The following is a 12,208-nucleotide window of genomic DNA, read 5'->3' as shown; positions in this document are numbered from 1 at the left end:
CCCAACTTGCATGTGGGCAAACGGCGGCACAGACTGGTCGAGTAACTCCCCCGGGTCACAGAGCTCGGAGCTCAGTGGCCGGCCGGGCACCCAGGCCCACGTGATGCTGGCGGTGGGAATTCCGTGGCGTTGGCTGCGTCTTTGCTGAGCGCGCACTGTACTTCAGCTGCCGTACAGGCAGTCAGACTGACCAGGAACGGTCCCCTGCCTTCAAGAGAAGCCGTGTGACGGGGGCGGGCAGCACACGCACAGCTGTCACTCAAAGCCAGCAGTCGGCAATGTGGGCTGTAGTGGGCGCCCAGGCGCAGAGCAGGAGGAGAGAGAGGAGGGCAGGTTTTCAGAGGGGGTGGCAGCTGTGCCCTCGGGGTGCAGGGAGCACAGGGTGCAGGGGCACGGAGGTGGGGGAGTGCCCGGAAGCTCTGAGGGGCAGCCAGCACGGGCACACCCTCTGTTGATCGGGAGGTGGAGGTGGGGAGTGAAGAACGGGGAGGGAGGGAAGTGGGGAGAGTCTCTCTGGGTTCGGAGGTGGAGGTTGTGGCACAGGCTTCCAGGGGAGTCTGCCCTGAGCTCTCCAGCCCAGAGGTACTGGGGTCAACCGTCGGGCTTCCCTTCCAGCGAGCCGCGGGGCTGCTGGACTGGGGACAGGTCGCATCTGGGCTGGGCACCCGACTTTACACTGGGACTCGCAGTCTGCTTCCCCGTCTGCTGCCTGCTCTTCTCCACTGACGCCTCGGGGAGCGCAGCCTTTACGGATGGCCCGGCGCCACCCTGTCCGCCACGGTGCCCTGGCCGCCATGGCCACGCGCACTTGACATGTGGCCAGTCCACGCTGAGCGCCGTGAGTGCAGAATACACGTGGATTTCACAGCCACCGTTCCCAGAAAGACAGAAGATGAAATATCTAGTATTTTCCTATTGAGCACAGGTCGAGCTGCTGATGTTTTGGATTTATCGGCTCCAGTAAAAGACATGAATTCAGCTTCTTTCATTCCACTTTTTAAAATGTGACGGCGAGTCAGTTCTGAGCAGCATCTGTGGCTCGCTTTCTGTTTCTCTTGGCGAGGCCAGGGGCTGGCACACTTGCTGTCTGTGAAAGGCCACACATTACAGCTTTGTGGGCCATTTGGTCTCCATCGCCACGGCTCGACTCTGCCTCTCGAATGCAGGATTGAGCTGTATTAGTTTCCTCCTGCTGCTGTGACGAGTTACCAGGAACCACGTGGCCTGGAAGCACTAATGTGTTGTCTCACACATCTGTAGATGAGACGCCCGACACGGGTGTCTCTGGGCTACAGCCCGGGTCTCGGCAGGGCTGTGCTCCCTCAGAAGGATCTTGGGAGCATCGGTTTCCTACTCTCCCAGCTCCCGGAGGCTGCCCCCAGTCCTTGGCTTGTGGCCTCTTCCATCATCTCTGTCCTTCGCTCACGGCGAAGGCATCTCTCTCCCTGAGCTTCTGTCTGCCTCCCTCTTCTGCTCTTAAGGACCCTGTGATTACATTGGGGCCATGGGATAAGGACGGTCCATTCTCTTACTCCCCAGGGAGTTTCGGGCCCAGCAGGGCGGCACCCAGAAGCATGCAGCTCCCCGACCAGGAAGCTCTCCCAGCCCCTCCTCTTGGGTTTTCACAGAGGCTTGCTGACCGAGGCAGGACTGATTGAGTCACGGCCATGGGTGACCGATTCACCTGCCCCTCTCCTTCCTGGAGCTCGCGGGGTGGGACTAAAGGTTCCACCCTTGCTCATGGTTTTCCTGGCAGCCACCCCCATCTGGTGGGGGTTTCCACACTCACCTCCCTTTCTGAGGTGATTTCAGGAACTGAGGACAAGAGACCAAATATATATTTTTAAAATATATATTTATTGATTTCAGAGAGAAAGGGAGGAGAGAGAGAGAAACACCAATGATGAGAGAGAATCATGGATCGGCTGCCTCCTGCACGCCCCCTGCTGGGGATCGATCCCGCAGCCCAGGCATGTGCCCTTGACCGGGAATCGAACTGTGACCTCCTGGTTCATAGGTCGATGCTCAGCCACTGAGCCACACCCTGGTGAGACCAAATGTTATAACAAAAGGTGCCCTGATTGTGCTTCTCTCTCAGGAAGCCCCAAGGGTTTGGGCAGCTGTGAGCCAGGAACCATGGACAAAGACCAAACATCTATTTCTTATCACAACGGTCATTTCTCTAGACACGCCGTGTGGGTGATATTTCTGCTGGACTCTTCGTGGAGAAACTTCTGTGGCCCAGTGAGTGTGAGAGCCTCGGGCCAGGTCCTTCCTTCATATAAAGGCTCTGAGAAGTCGTGCAGGGCAAGCCCGTTTGATTTTGTTCAGTACATTTTTTAAGCAGCATGAATTTTTTCCCTCTTTTAATCCCCATTAATACTCTGCAGACCTCGATTCCCAGGAACTTGCTCTGGGAAACCCTGGCGCGGCCCCGCACAGGGCCGTGGGGACAAGCTGCCCAGCCTCCTGATCGAAGGTCAGGACACCATTCATGCCACTTGAGATCTGATTAGAGAAAGCATTTTGGCTTCATTAAGGTTCATTAAATGAGCCATCCAGTGCCATTTAGCTGAATAAAAACGGCTCAAATGGCTTTAGCCCCCCACCCCCTTTTAGAGCAATTTAATTGAGGAAAAGCAAATATGTCAGTGATGCAGACAAATATCTCTTGGCCTTCGAGGGGAACATGACCGGCTCTGGGTTTTCGGGGGCCAGCAGCAGGCCTTGGTGACGAGATGGCGTGGTGCTTGCCTCCTTCCTTCCACTTCTCTCTGAGGAGTGGGTGGCGGTGAGGCTGACCATGCGGGAAGTCACAAGGTCAAGGCTGAGGAGGTGTCAGGTCCCCGCCCATGGAGACTCGGGCTGCATCTGTCAGCCTCCTCCTTCTCCCGCGGGTTGTTCCTTCCACACGCACTCTCTGTGGGGCTGGGGCTGCCCTGTGGGGCGGAGGGTGGGGGGGGGGGGGGGTAGGGTGGTGGTGTCCTCCTTCCCTGACCTTTCCTCCAGGGTCTTCAGCAGTTTCAGAAGAACCCACCTGACATGGAGGGCAGGGGGCTGCTTCTTCCAGGGGGAGATGAGAAGAAGACAGACAGACAGCTGAGGGGCTGGTGGGTCTCAAGGGAAGGAGAATGGCACCTTTCCAAGGGCTGCCTTCGTGGGTGAAGGAAATGAGGTTTATATCATGTGCTTGCAGCCTGTGAGCCAGGCGGGGCAGCCTTGCTGGTGTCTGGCCAGCTGTGCTTGGAGCTCTGAGCCCACACTGCACTCAGAAAAGAGTCTTTTGTAAGAGCAGAGAGATCCCTGCAAAGGTCAGGGACCGTGGCATTCGCCTCTGAGGCAAGCGGAACAGACCACTGGTGCTGGTCTCTCTGTTAACAGGAGGAGACTGGTGTGCCTGGGGAAGCTGACCGAGTGGACAGAGAGCAGATGGGGGCTCAGGGGCTGGAAGCTAGAGTGACCGGGCGCAGACAGAGGGAGGGAGGGATAGACTCCTGATGCAGAGGCTTTAGGGGTCGCAGCTGGACAGTCAACTTGGAGTCGATGCTGCGGGGGCTTCTCCGTCTGCCCAAGGGCTAGAGGCACCGGAAGCCGCGGTCCCTGGGTGAGCAGCACCCGCCGCGGTGTCCCCTCCCCGCCCCCTCTAACTTGTACGATAATGCGATTCCTTATTCTTTATTTGCCCGGAATGCCTGTTATTTTAGTTCTTTCAGAATCCAATTTTCTCGTGACATTTCTGCCTAACGTAGCAAAGCATGACCTTTGCCAGGGGACATTGCCGGCCGCCTGCGCCTGCCTCGGCCCCGACGGTCCTCCCGCCCCACCTGGACCTCTCGGGTCTCACCCCCTCACCCCCTTCCGGCTTCTGTTCCCAGGGCTCAGCGATCCGATCCGGTTGCGGTGCTGAGGGCTTTGGTTCAGGGCGCACTGGGGTGGGGTGGACAGCGCGGGGTGCTGGCCTTGTCCGACATGTGCTGCCACCCACGCTGCTGTGGGTGGACTGCCAACCAGGGAAAGACTTGCCTGGTGAGTCCCTCACATGTACTGGGACATCACAGGGGCTAGTGGTGCTGGAGACTCAAAGGCTGATACCGAGCTTGTTGCCCTTGACCAAGTGGTCCCTGCCCTTCTCCGCCGGCCCATGCAGCCTCGGCACAGGGGCTCCCTCCCCACCAGGCACGGGCTGTCCCCAAAGACAGGGCTGCCTCAGGGGAAGGGCCAGCTCCGCTCTCAGGCTGACCTGTGTTTGAACGCCTGCTCCTGGGTGAGCTGTGGTGCGCGGGGTCCCACCAGCCTCCACGACGGCCATCGGATGCTCCCCTTGGCTGCCCCGCGGGCACCTCAGCATTGGCCAGGGGGGCCTCTCAGTCCCCCCAGGCGTGACCCTGGCAGCTTTCCTCATGTCACTGATGCCGCCACCGCTCGCCGGGCTACTCAGGTCCCTCTCCTTCCTCTGCCAGTTCCAACCCAGTAGGAAGTCCTGGCGGCTCCACCCCCAGCACCTCGACTCCATCCCCTGGTGACCTGTGCTCCCTCTCCTGCCTGCAGCAGCGCAGCCGCCTCCTGAGTGGCCTGCTGCGCCCAGTGTTGTCCTCGGTTCTTAGAAATGCCCATCAGATCCTGCCCTGCCCTACAGAACTCCCGTCGCCTCCCCGGCTCCTTAAAATACAGCCCAGCTCCCTGCCATGCCAGCAAGGGGGTGCAGCACGCCCCCCTTCTCCTCACCCCAGACCCCTCTCCTCTCTGCCCAGGCCCTGCTCAGGCCTTGGCCCACGCTCCCTCCACTTCCTGGAGCACTGCTCCCTGGCACGGCCCCTTCCCCCTCCTCTCCCCCAGCTCCCCTGTGACCCGCAGAGGCCACTGCGCTGGCCCACGCCCAGCTGCCAGCACCCTCTCCCGCCCAGTTCCTGGCCTTGCTGGGTCTGCCCCCGGCCTCCGCTCAGCACAGCTGCAGTTCTGGAGGCTCCTCATTCTTAACTCCAGCGCAAGTTCCCGAGGGGACCCTATCAGCCGTCCACCCCCGCGTTCCTCAGGGAAGCCTATATTTGTCTCTACGCAAATATTTGTGGGAGAAGCCCTCTAAATATAGACGCACCTGTGAGCGTACGCGCATACGGGTGTGTGTGTGTGTGTGTGTGTGTGTGTGTGTGTAAGCAGGTCTCTGTTTGCATCTGTTACCGCACGTCTAATAGACACAAACACACACATGTGTGTGCGCATCCACGCGAGTGCAGGTGTTCACCTGGGTGGGTCCTGACCCGTCACCAGATGAGAGCAGTGCTCCCGGGGCCGCTTCAGCTCCAGCAGCGCAGAATGGCTGCCTCTACAGCCGCAGTCACATCCCAGGGCGTTTGTTGGGCCTGGCAGATAATAGCGGTGGGTGTCGCTTCTTTTATTCGAAGACGGGTGGCTGCTCCTTCCCCCTGTACATCCTAATGAGGACAATTAAGTAGCCATTAGGGGAGAAAAGAGTGTGAACAAAGGCTGATGTCTGGATCAGAGAGGGGCGTCTCCACCGGGAGGGACTGGCTAGCGGGAGGCAGGCGCTGTGCGCAGTTTCCTCGGCCTGTGCGCGTGTTCAGAGGGTTGGGGGTGAAAGGTTCGGAGTTCCCGTTGTGAGAAGTCCTAGGGACCTATAGCCCAGCGCACTGCACTGTTAGCGTGCTGTATTATATGCGCCAGGATCTGTTAGGAGGGTACAGCTCATGCTAAATGTTTGCATCACAAAAAGAGAGGGGGCCCTGGCTGGTGGATAGAGCATCGTCCTGTGGACTGGAGGGTCCCGGGTTTGATTCCGGTCAAGGGCATGTGCTTTGGTTGCAGGCTTCTCCCCTGGTCAGGGTACGGAAGGCGACCAATCGATGTATCTCTCTCACATTGATCTTTCTCTTTCTCTGTCTCTCCCCCTCCCTTCCACTCTCTCTCTCTCTCTCAAAAAAAAAAAGAGGGGAAGGAAACTGTTAATTGGAGGTGATAGATAGTTCAGTGTATGGCATTGTGGATGGGGATGGTTTCATGGAGTGTACTCACCTTCAAACTCAAAGCGTCGGCCTGTGGACTGAAGGGTCCTGGGTTCAATTCCCGGTCAAGAGCACATGCCCGGGTTGCGGGCTCGATCCTCAGTAGGAGGCGTGCAGGAGGCAGCTGATCCATGATTCTCTCTCATCATCCATGTTTCTATCTCTCTCTCCCTCTCTATTCCTCTCTGAAATCAATAATATATATTTTTTTAAAAAGAGAAAAAGGTTTACTTGTGGAACTTAGCCCTTTGAAAGGCTTCAGAATCCCCCCCAAACCTGGCCTATGGCCTGGACTAGTGGCAGGCGGATGGATCGCAGGATGAGGCAAAGGAGAACGATCAAGCCGGGCTCCCATGCAATGGCCATGCCTGCCCCCAGAGCACCATCTGGGCCAGATTTCCCCTTTAATTCCCCCTTTTTCTGTCTCTCCTGCAGAAACCTGTCGAGTAACCGGCTCACCACACTCTCATGGCAGCTCTTCCAGACGCTGAGTCTTCGGGAATTGTAAGTCCGGTGTTGGAGACCGCCCAGCCTGGCGGAGTGGTGCTAGAGGTTGGGTGGGGAGTGTCGAGCAGCGGAGCCACCCGGGGCTGGGCGTCACCTGAAGGGGCTGCTGGGGTTGGTGATGTGGGGTGTACCATGTTCAGTGAGAGCCCGCCAGCCCGTCACTTGATTTCGGATGCTCTTTCCGGCACCTCACAGTTCCTAAGGCAGGAATCTCGCTCTCAGCAGGACCCAGTTTTGTCATCTCTGGGTGATCAGTGCTAACGGCATGGATGTTTGTAGTAGGAAAGGGCATTGATCAGTTTATGGTAAATAACACGGATACTGTCGAACCTTGCAGTGGATCAGGCGTGCGTTCGTTTCCCGGACCTTAGCTTTACCGCCTCAAGCATCCTGGGCGGCAGGCGGCATGCTGCTTCCTTATGCTGTGGGCCGCCACACGTTCAGGTGCGGGTTCTGAGCCCAGAGAGTGATAGGAGATGCAGCCAGATCACACGGCGAGGGCCTGGCAGAGCCGGGCCCCGAACCCGGGCCTCTGACCTCCGTTTGCTCGTCTTTCCCACCTCCCATTCTCTGCTGGCCTGTCTGGCTTGAGCGTGGGCATCGGTCTGCCTGTGGCCTGCCTAGCTTTGCTGTGTTTCTAGGCGGCTCAGTGCCCCCCTTCCCCGGCCAAACACATGTTGGGTGGATGAGTGGAAATTCGTGAGCGCTGCCGAACTAAACAGCTCCTGTTGGTGCGTGAGTCATCGGGGCATCTCTGCCCGAGGGACAGCGAGTGATGTCGAGGGGATCAACCAGGGAATTCATTGTGAAGGAGCTGGGGAGCATGAACTTAGGGAGTCAGGCTTCCAGAGACTCAGTTCGTGCTCCCTGTGGCTCGTGACTCGGGCCCAGGTCCCTGCATGCAGACTGCCTCTCTGCCTTCACCACTGACAGTGGCTGGAAGCCTGCCACGTGGTGGCCGTTAGCATGTGTCCTTCCAGCTGGTCCGGCCCGAATTCCGTTTCCGACCCAGCGTCGGAGAGGGGAACGCTTCCATCCAGCGTCCCAGCAGCCCATCACCCGCTGGCCGTGTCTACCCTGCTCACCCCCATGGGCATCGTGCCCTCGAGGCTTAAGGCCCCGCCAGGGCCGGGCAGGGCACGGACCGTCTCGTTGCCCGTGTCGGAGAGTTCGGGCAGTCCTGCTGCGGGTTGCTTTCCTTTCTCAGGACTTTGCCCTCCCACCGGCTGCTCCTCTTGTGTGGGCACAGTAGGCATGGGGATCAGGGTTCCTTAGTCCCGTGGGGCTGTGACCAGGGGCACACCAGTAAGAACTCCTACCCGAGCTCGGAACAAGGTAAGTGCATACGTATTTGTGTATAAAGCACTGAAACGCTAGACGGTCACAGACATCTGACTGTCAGGTGGTTACATGCGAGTGTTGACTGCGTTCCCATCTTTGAAGGTAGAAAAGCCCTCAGAGGTAACTCAACAGGACGGTGCCATGCTAACGCTGTTTCTAAGGACCCACTCTGGGCAGGCACTGGACCAGCCAGTCTGTCGAGTGTTGGGCGGTACTTGCTTCAGTCCTTACAGAAATTCTATAGGGAGGAGTTATTACTGTTACTCACACTGGGAACACTGAGGTACTTAGGTTAAGTATCTTGTGTAAGGTCACCCATTAACTCAGTGGGTAGCCAGTGGACTCAAGCTCTTGACCACTGTGCTCAGCTATCTCCCAACTTCTTTAAAAATTGCATTTATTGGGGTGACATTGGCTAATAAAATTATATACGTTTCAGGGGTACAATTCTATAACACATCATCCGTACAGTGTATTGTGTGCTCGCCACCCCAAGTCAGGTCTCCTTCCATCATCATCTGTCCACCCTTTATCCTCTTCTACCGCCCTCCCCCCCGCTTTTCCAATGTTTGCCGTCTGTTTCCAATCCAAGGATCTGTTCTCTGATCATTTTCAAAGAATGAATGATGGTGCTTTTTCCATATGTAGCCCTAGGAGTGATCAGGGGCCCTGACATAAGTGAGCTAATTGGGGGTTTTCTTTTGGGGGAGTCTTGCATCACGTTACCCTGGAGTGCCCGCGCCCCGCTCCTGTGGGCGGCCAGGGACAGATGTTCTCTCCTGGGAACATCTGGGGCCTGCAGTTGCCTACACTATTGAGAAAACGTTCAGAAAAATCAATGGATGCGAAATCCGTGGCGTGCTGTCCTGGCGACCAGTTCTGTGGAGTTTTAGAGACAGTTGTTCGAGGATATATATTTAAAGCCAATGCCAGGCTCCTCCCAGAGGATCATGGGATTCCGCATTCATCTCTGCCCGGGATCGATTCACCGTGCGCTGCATGTGACTTATGGAGGAATGAAGACATTCGTCCGCGCGAGTCCGTGCGTGAGCCCCTGTCCACGGAGCATTTCATTCTGTCGCGCTGTTAAATAGGGAAAGAATTCACCTGTAAGATAAAGAAGCCCCTCTGAGGAGCCATCGCCCTGGCGGGGGTCTATTTTTTGAGGAAGAATTGAGTGGCCAGAGTGGAAAATTTATCTTTTGGCCGGAGGGGCCGCGTGTTGGCTCTTGGCTGTGGCTATGATTAAAATCCAAACAATCTCAGTTCCTGGCCCGCGGGAGAGGGGGCAGTGTTTTCTTGTCCGAGGTCCTGATTAGTCCACATGGTGCCATCTGCCAGGAGCCGTCAGGCTGCCAGGGTCTGCCCGTGGGCCTGTGGGCCTGTGGGCAGGGTGCGGGGTGGGCGGCTCTTTGCAGGAAGTTAGAATTTCGTCCCGGAGGAGAGGCCGGAGGAGATGGCTCTGTGCGCTGTGGCAGCCAGCAGGGTGAGGCCGAGGTTCGAGCGACCTTCTGCAGGCACCGAGGGCAAACTAGGGCATTCAGCCATTTCTTTCTTTTTTAAAATATCTTTTTATTGAATTCAGAGAGGAAGGGAGAGGGAGAGAGAGATAGAAACATCAATGATGAGAGAATCTTGGATCGGCTGCCTCCTGCACGCCCTCTATTGGGGATGGAGCCCGTAACCCAGGCATGCGCCCTGACCGGGAATGGAACCCTGACCTCCTGGTTCATGGGGTGATGTTCAACCACTGAGCCACACCAGCCAGGCCCTTTCTCAGTTACTTTTGCACGAGATGGAGGCTGTGGTCTTGGCCCTACCCCTGGCCCAGGTTGTGTCTCTCTCGCTGAGAGGACTGGCAGCGTCTTCAGAGTTGTCAGCACTGTTCCAGGGCCTGGCTTTGAGGAGATGCGAGTTGGCGTTGCTCAGTGCTCTCAGAAGTTTCTGGTTAAGGCAAGATGGTGTTTTTTCTTACAGGGAAGACTGGAACTGCCTGGCAGAAATCAGAGCAAGAATCGGAGATTATCTTAGAGATAATGAATTGGCAAGAGAGAAGCTTGGATTCTGTGTCCCATGCTGTAATTTAGGCAAGAGGCACGGAGGATAGAAACTGACGGCACAGAACCTTCCAGAAATACCCCGGGGACCATTCCCTTCATGCCCTGCACACACGGCAGGCGTGATTCAAATAGATTGGAATACTTCATTTTCTTAAAGCAAAGTGATCGTTACTCCTGCTACAATTTGCAGATTTAATCGACTTGGTGAAGGGTTAGCTCAGTATCGGGAATGGGTTTGAGCTATCCTGGCGCTATCCTTTCCCAGTCCTGGCCCGTGACCACTCCCCACGGATCTCCCAGAAGTCACTGAGCCATCATGTTCATAATAGTGCAATCATCATCATCATCATCATCTCGGTCTCTTCACAGCCCCTGGTCATTCACAAAGCACGTGAGCACACGTCACTAACCCTCACGATAACTGTGTGAAGAAGGAAGGCTGAGCGCAGTTGCCCCCATTTTACAGACGGGAAAACAGAGCCTTGAGAATTAAGGTCCCGGCTGTATTGCTTTCCCAGCTCTGCCGTCTGGTATCACCACAGATCTGGGGGCTTAAATAAACAGAAACTGCTTCTCTCACTGCTCTGGAGGCCAGAGTCCAAAATCAAGACTCAGCAGGGCACGCTCCCCAGAGGCTCACGGGAGCTCATCTTTCCTGCCGCTTCCAGCCTCCCAGCTCGTGTGTCCTTGGGTTGGAGCACCGGCGTCCGTCTTCTCACGCTGTCCGTGCGTCCTTCCCTTTCCTCGTCTTTGGTCTCTCTCCCCACTTTCCCTTATAAAGATGCCCGTCATTGGATTTAGGGTCCACCCTCCGTCCAGAGTGACCTTATCCCACGATCCTTGACGTGATTACGCCCGTGAAGACCGTGTTTCTAATGCAGACTACCTTCACGGCCCTGGGGATGGGACTCGGCGTGTCCTCTGGGCCGGGGGGCACTGGTCAATGCACGCTGGCTCCACCCAGGTCTTCTGGGTGCTTTTCCTGCCACCGGACTGTGTTGTCAGGAGGCCTGTGCTGGCCCTTGGCCCTTTGGGCATGCGCTCCTCTGTGACAGCAGACCTGGTCCCTTCCTCAGTTTCCACGTCCTGGCCCTGGCCCGAGGGCTGCCCCCGGCAGCCATGCTGTGGGGGAGGGGAAACCAGAGGTGACTGCTGAGCGTCCAGGCTTTCTTAACACCCAGCCTTGGCCGAGGCCCCCAGCAGGGTGTCTGGCGCACATGCCCCAGGGGGCCGAGAGAATCTGTGGGAGCCCCCAGGGCCCTGCCATTAGTCCCGCCATCTGGGGGCAGGGCTGGGTGTGGGCCACCTGCATTATTGATGAGAGGGAGGGCCGCCCTGGAGGGTCCCTGTCTGTCCCTGCAGCGGCTGAGCTCCTGGCTGGGGCCCCGGTCTCCTGGGCCTGCCCTGCTCTGCCCTCAGGATTGCTCAGGGGAGGCCACTGCTGACACCACATGCTGTCTGCTGCGTGTGCCTCGCTGTCTGGGAGGAAAGTGCAGACAGTTCCCAGGAGGCTCTGGGGCAGAGGCGAGGATGGGTCTCGTGCGATCCTCCTGCTGGATCAGGTCCTGGAGGAAAGAGTGGAAGGAAACGAAGGTGCTGTTCGTGGGCCGTGCTGGCCTGTCTTAGACACAGACCGCTCACCTACCTCCCCCCCCGCCCTCGGGAGGAGCCGGCCTGGCTCAGGAGTCCTCTCCCCTCTCCTTGCCCACAGGAGGTTGGAGCAGAACTTCTTCAACTGCAGCTGTGACATCCGCTGGATGCAGCTGTGGCAGGAGCAGGGGGAGGCCAAGCTGAACAGCCAGCACCTCTACTGCATCAGCGCCGAGGGCTCCCAGCTGCCCCTGTTCCGCATGAACATCAGCCAGTGTGGTGAGTGCGCCGCCCGCCGCCCTGCTGCCCCGGGGAGGGAGGCGCCCTCAGACTCCAGAGAGGGCACCCCTTCCCCCTCCGCCCTCCCCGCCTTGAACTGGGCCCTGGCGCAGATCAGGTTCATCTCTCCCCTCCTGGGCATCCCTGTCCCCTCCTGAGCCGCCAGGCGGAGGCTGGCTTCGGGAATGCAGAGGGGTTCAGTGCGCCCCTTCTCATCAGTCCCCAGTACCTCCTGCCTGGGAGTCACTTGCCAGCCAGACCTGAGCACGTGTCTCCTTGCAGTGTGGCCCCGGACCTTCTATATCAGGAGCGTCTCAGGTGCTTCTAGAAAAGTGGGTGCCTGGGCCCAAGCACAGACTGCGACCTCAGGATGCCTGGGGTGGTCCCCAGGATCTCAGAGCTCATTTTGGG

The 12,208-nt window shown here is 57.7% G+C and overlaps 1 protein-coding gene across 5 annotated transcripts in view; it reads left to right on the top strand.

Moving 5' to 3' along the window:
- NTRK3 (neurotrophic receptor tyrosine kinase 3) overlaps positions 1-12,208 on the top strand; it is a 215,084-nt gene that overhangs the window by 47,886 nt on the left and 154,990 nt on the right. For all 5 annotated transcript variants that reach the window (XR_011469144.1, XM_070400435.1, XM_070400434.1 and 2 more), the window contains exons 5-6: positions 6,456-6,524; positions 11,640-11,797. Coding sequence is in view for 4 of the 5 variants with exons in the window: in XM_070400435.1 (XP_070256536.1) it covers positions 6,456-6,524; positions 11,640-11,797 (227 nt within the window). In the remaining variant the exon portion in view is untranslated. The remainder of the gene's footprint in view (positions 1-6,455; positions 6,525-11,639; positions 11,798-12,208) is intronic.

This window comes from Myotis yumanensis, unplaced genomic scaffold (genome assembly GCF_028538775.1).
Source record: "Myotis yumanensis isolate MYYU_CA2020_CCGP unplaced genomic scaffold, mMyoYum1.0.hap1 SCAF_20, whole genome shotgun sequence".
Lineage (NCBI taxonomy): Eukaryota > Metazoa > Chordata > Mammalia > Chiroptera > Vespertilionidae > Myotis > Myotis yumanensis.
Note: the sequence above shows the minus strand (reverse complement) of the source record. Positions and strands in the feature narration are given on the sequence as shown.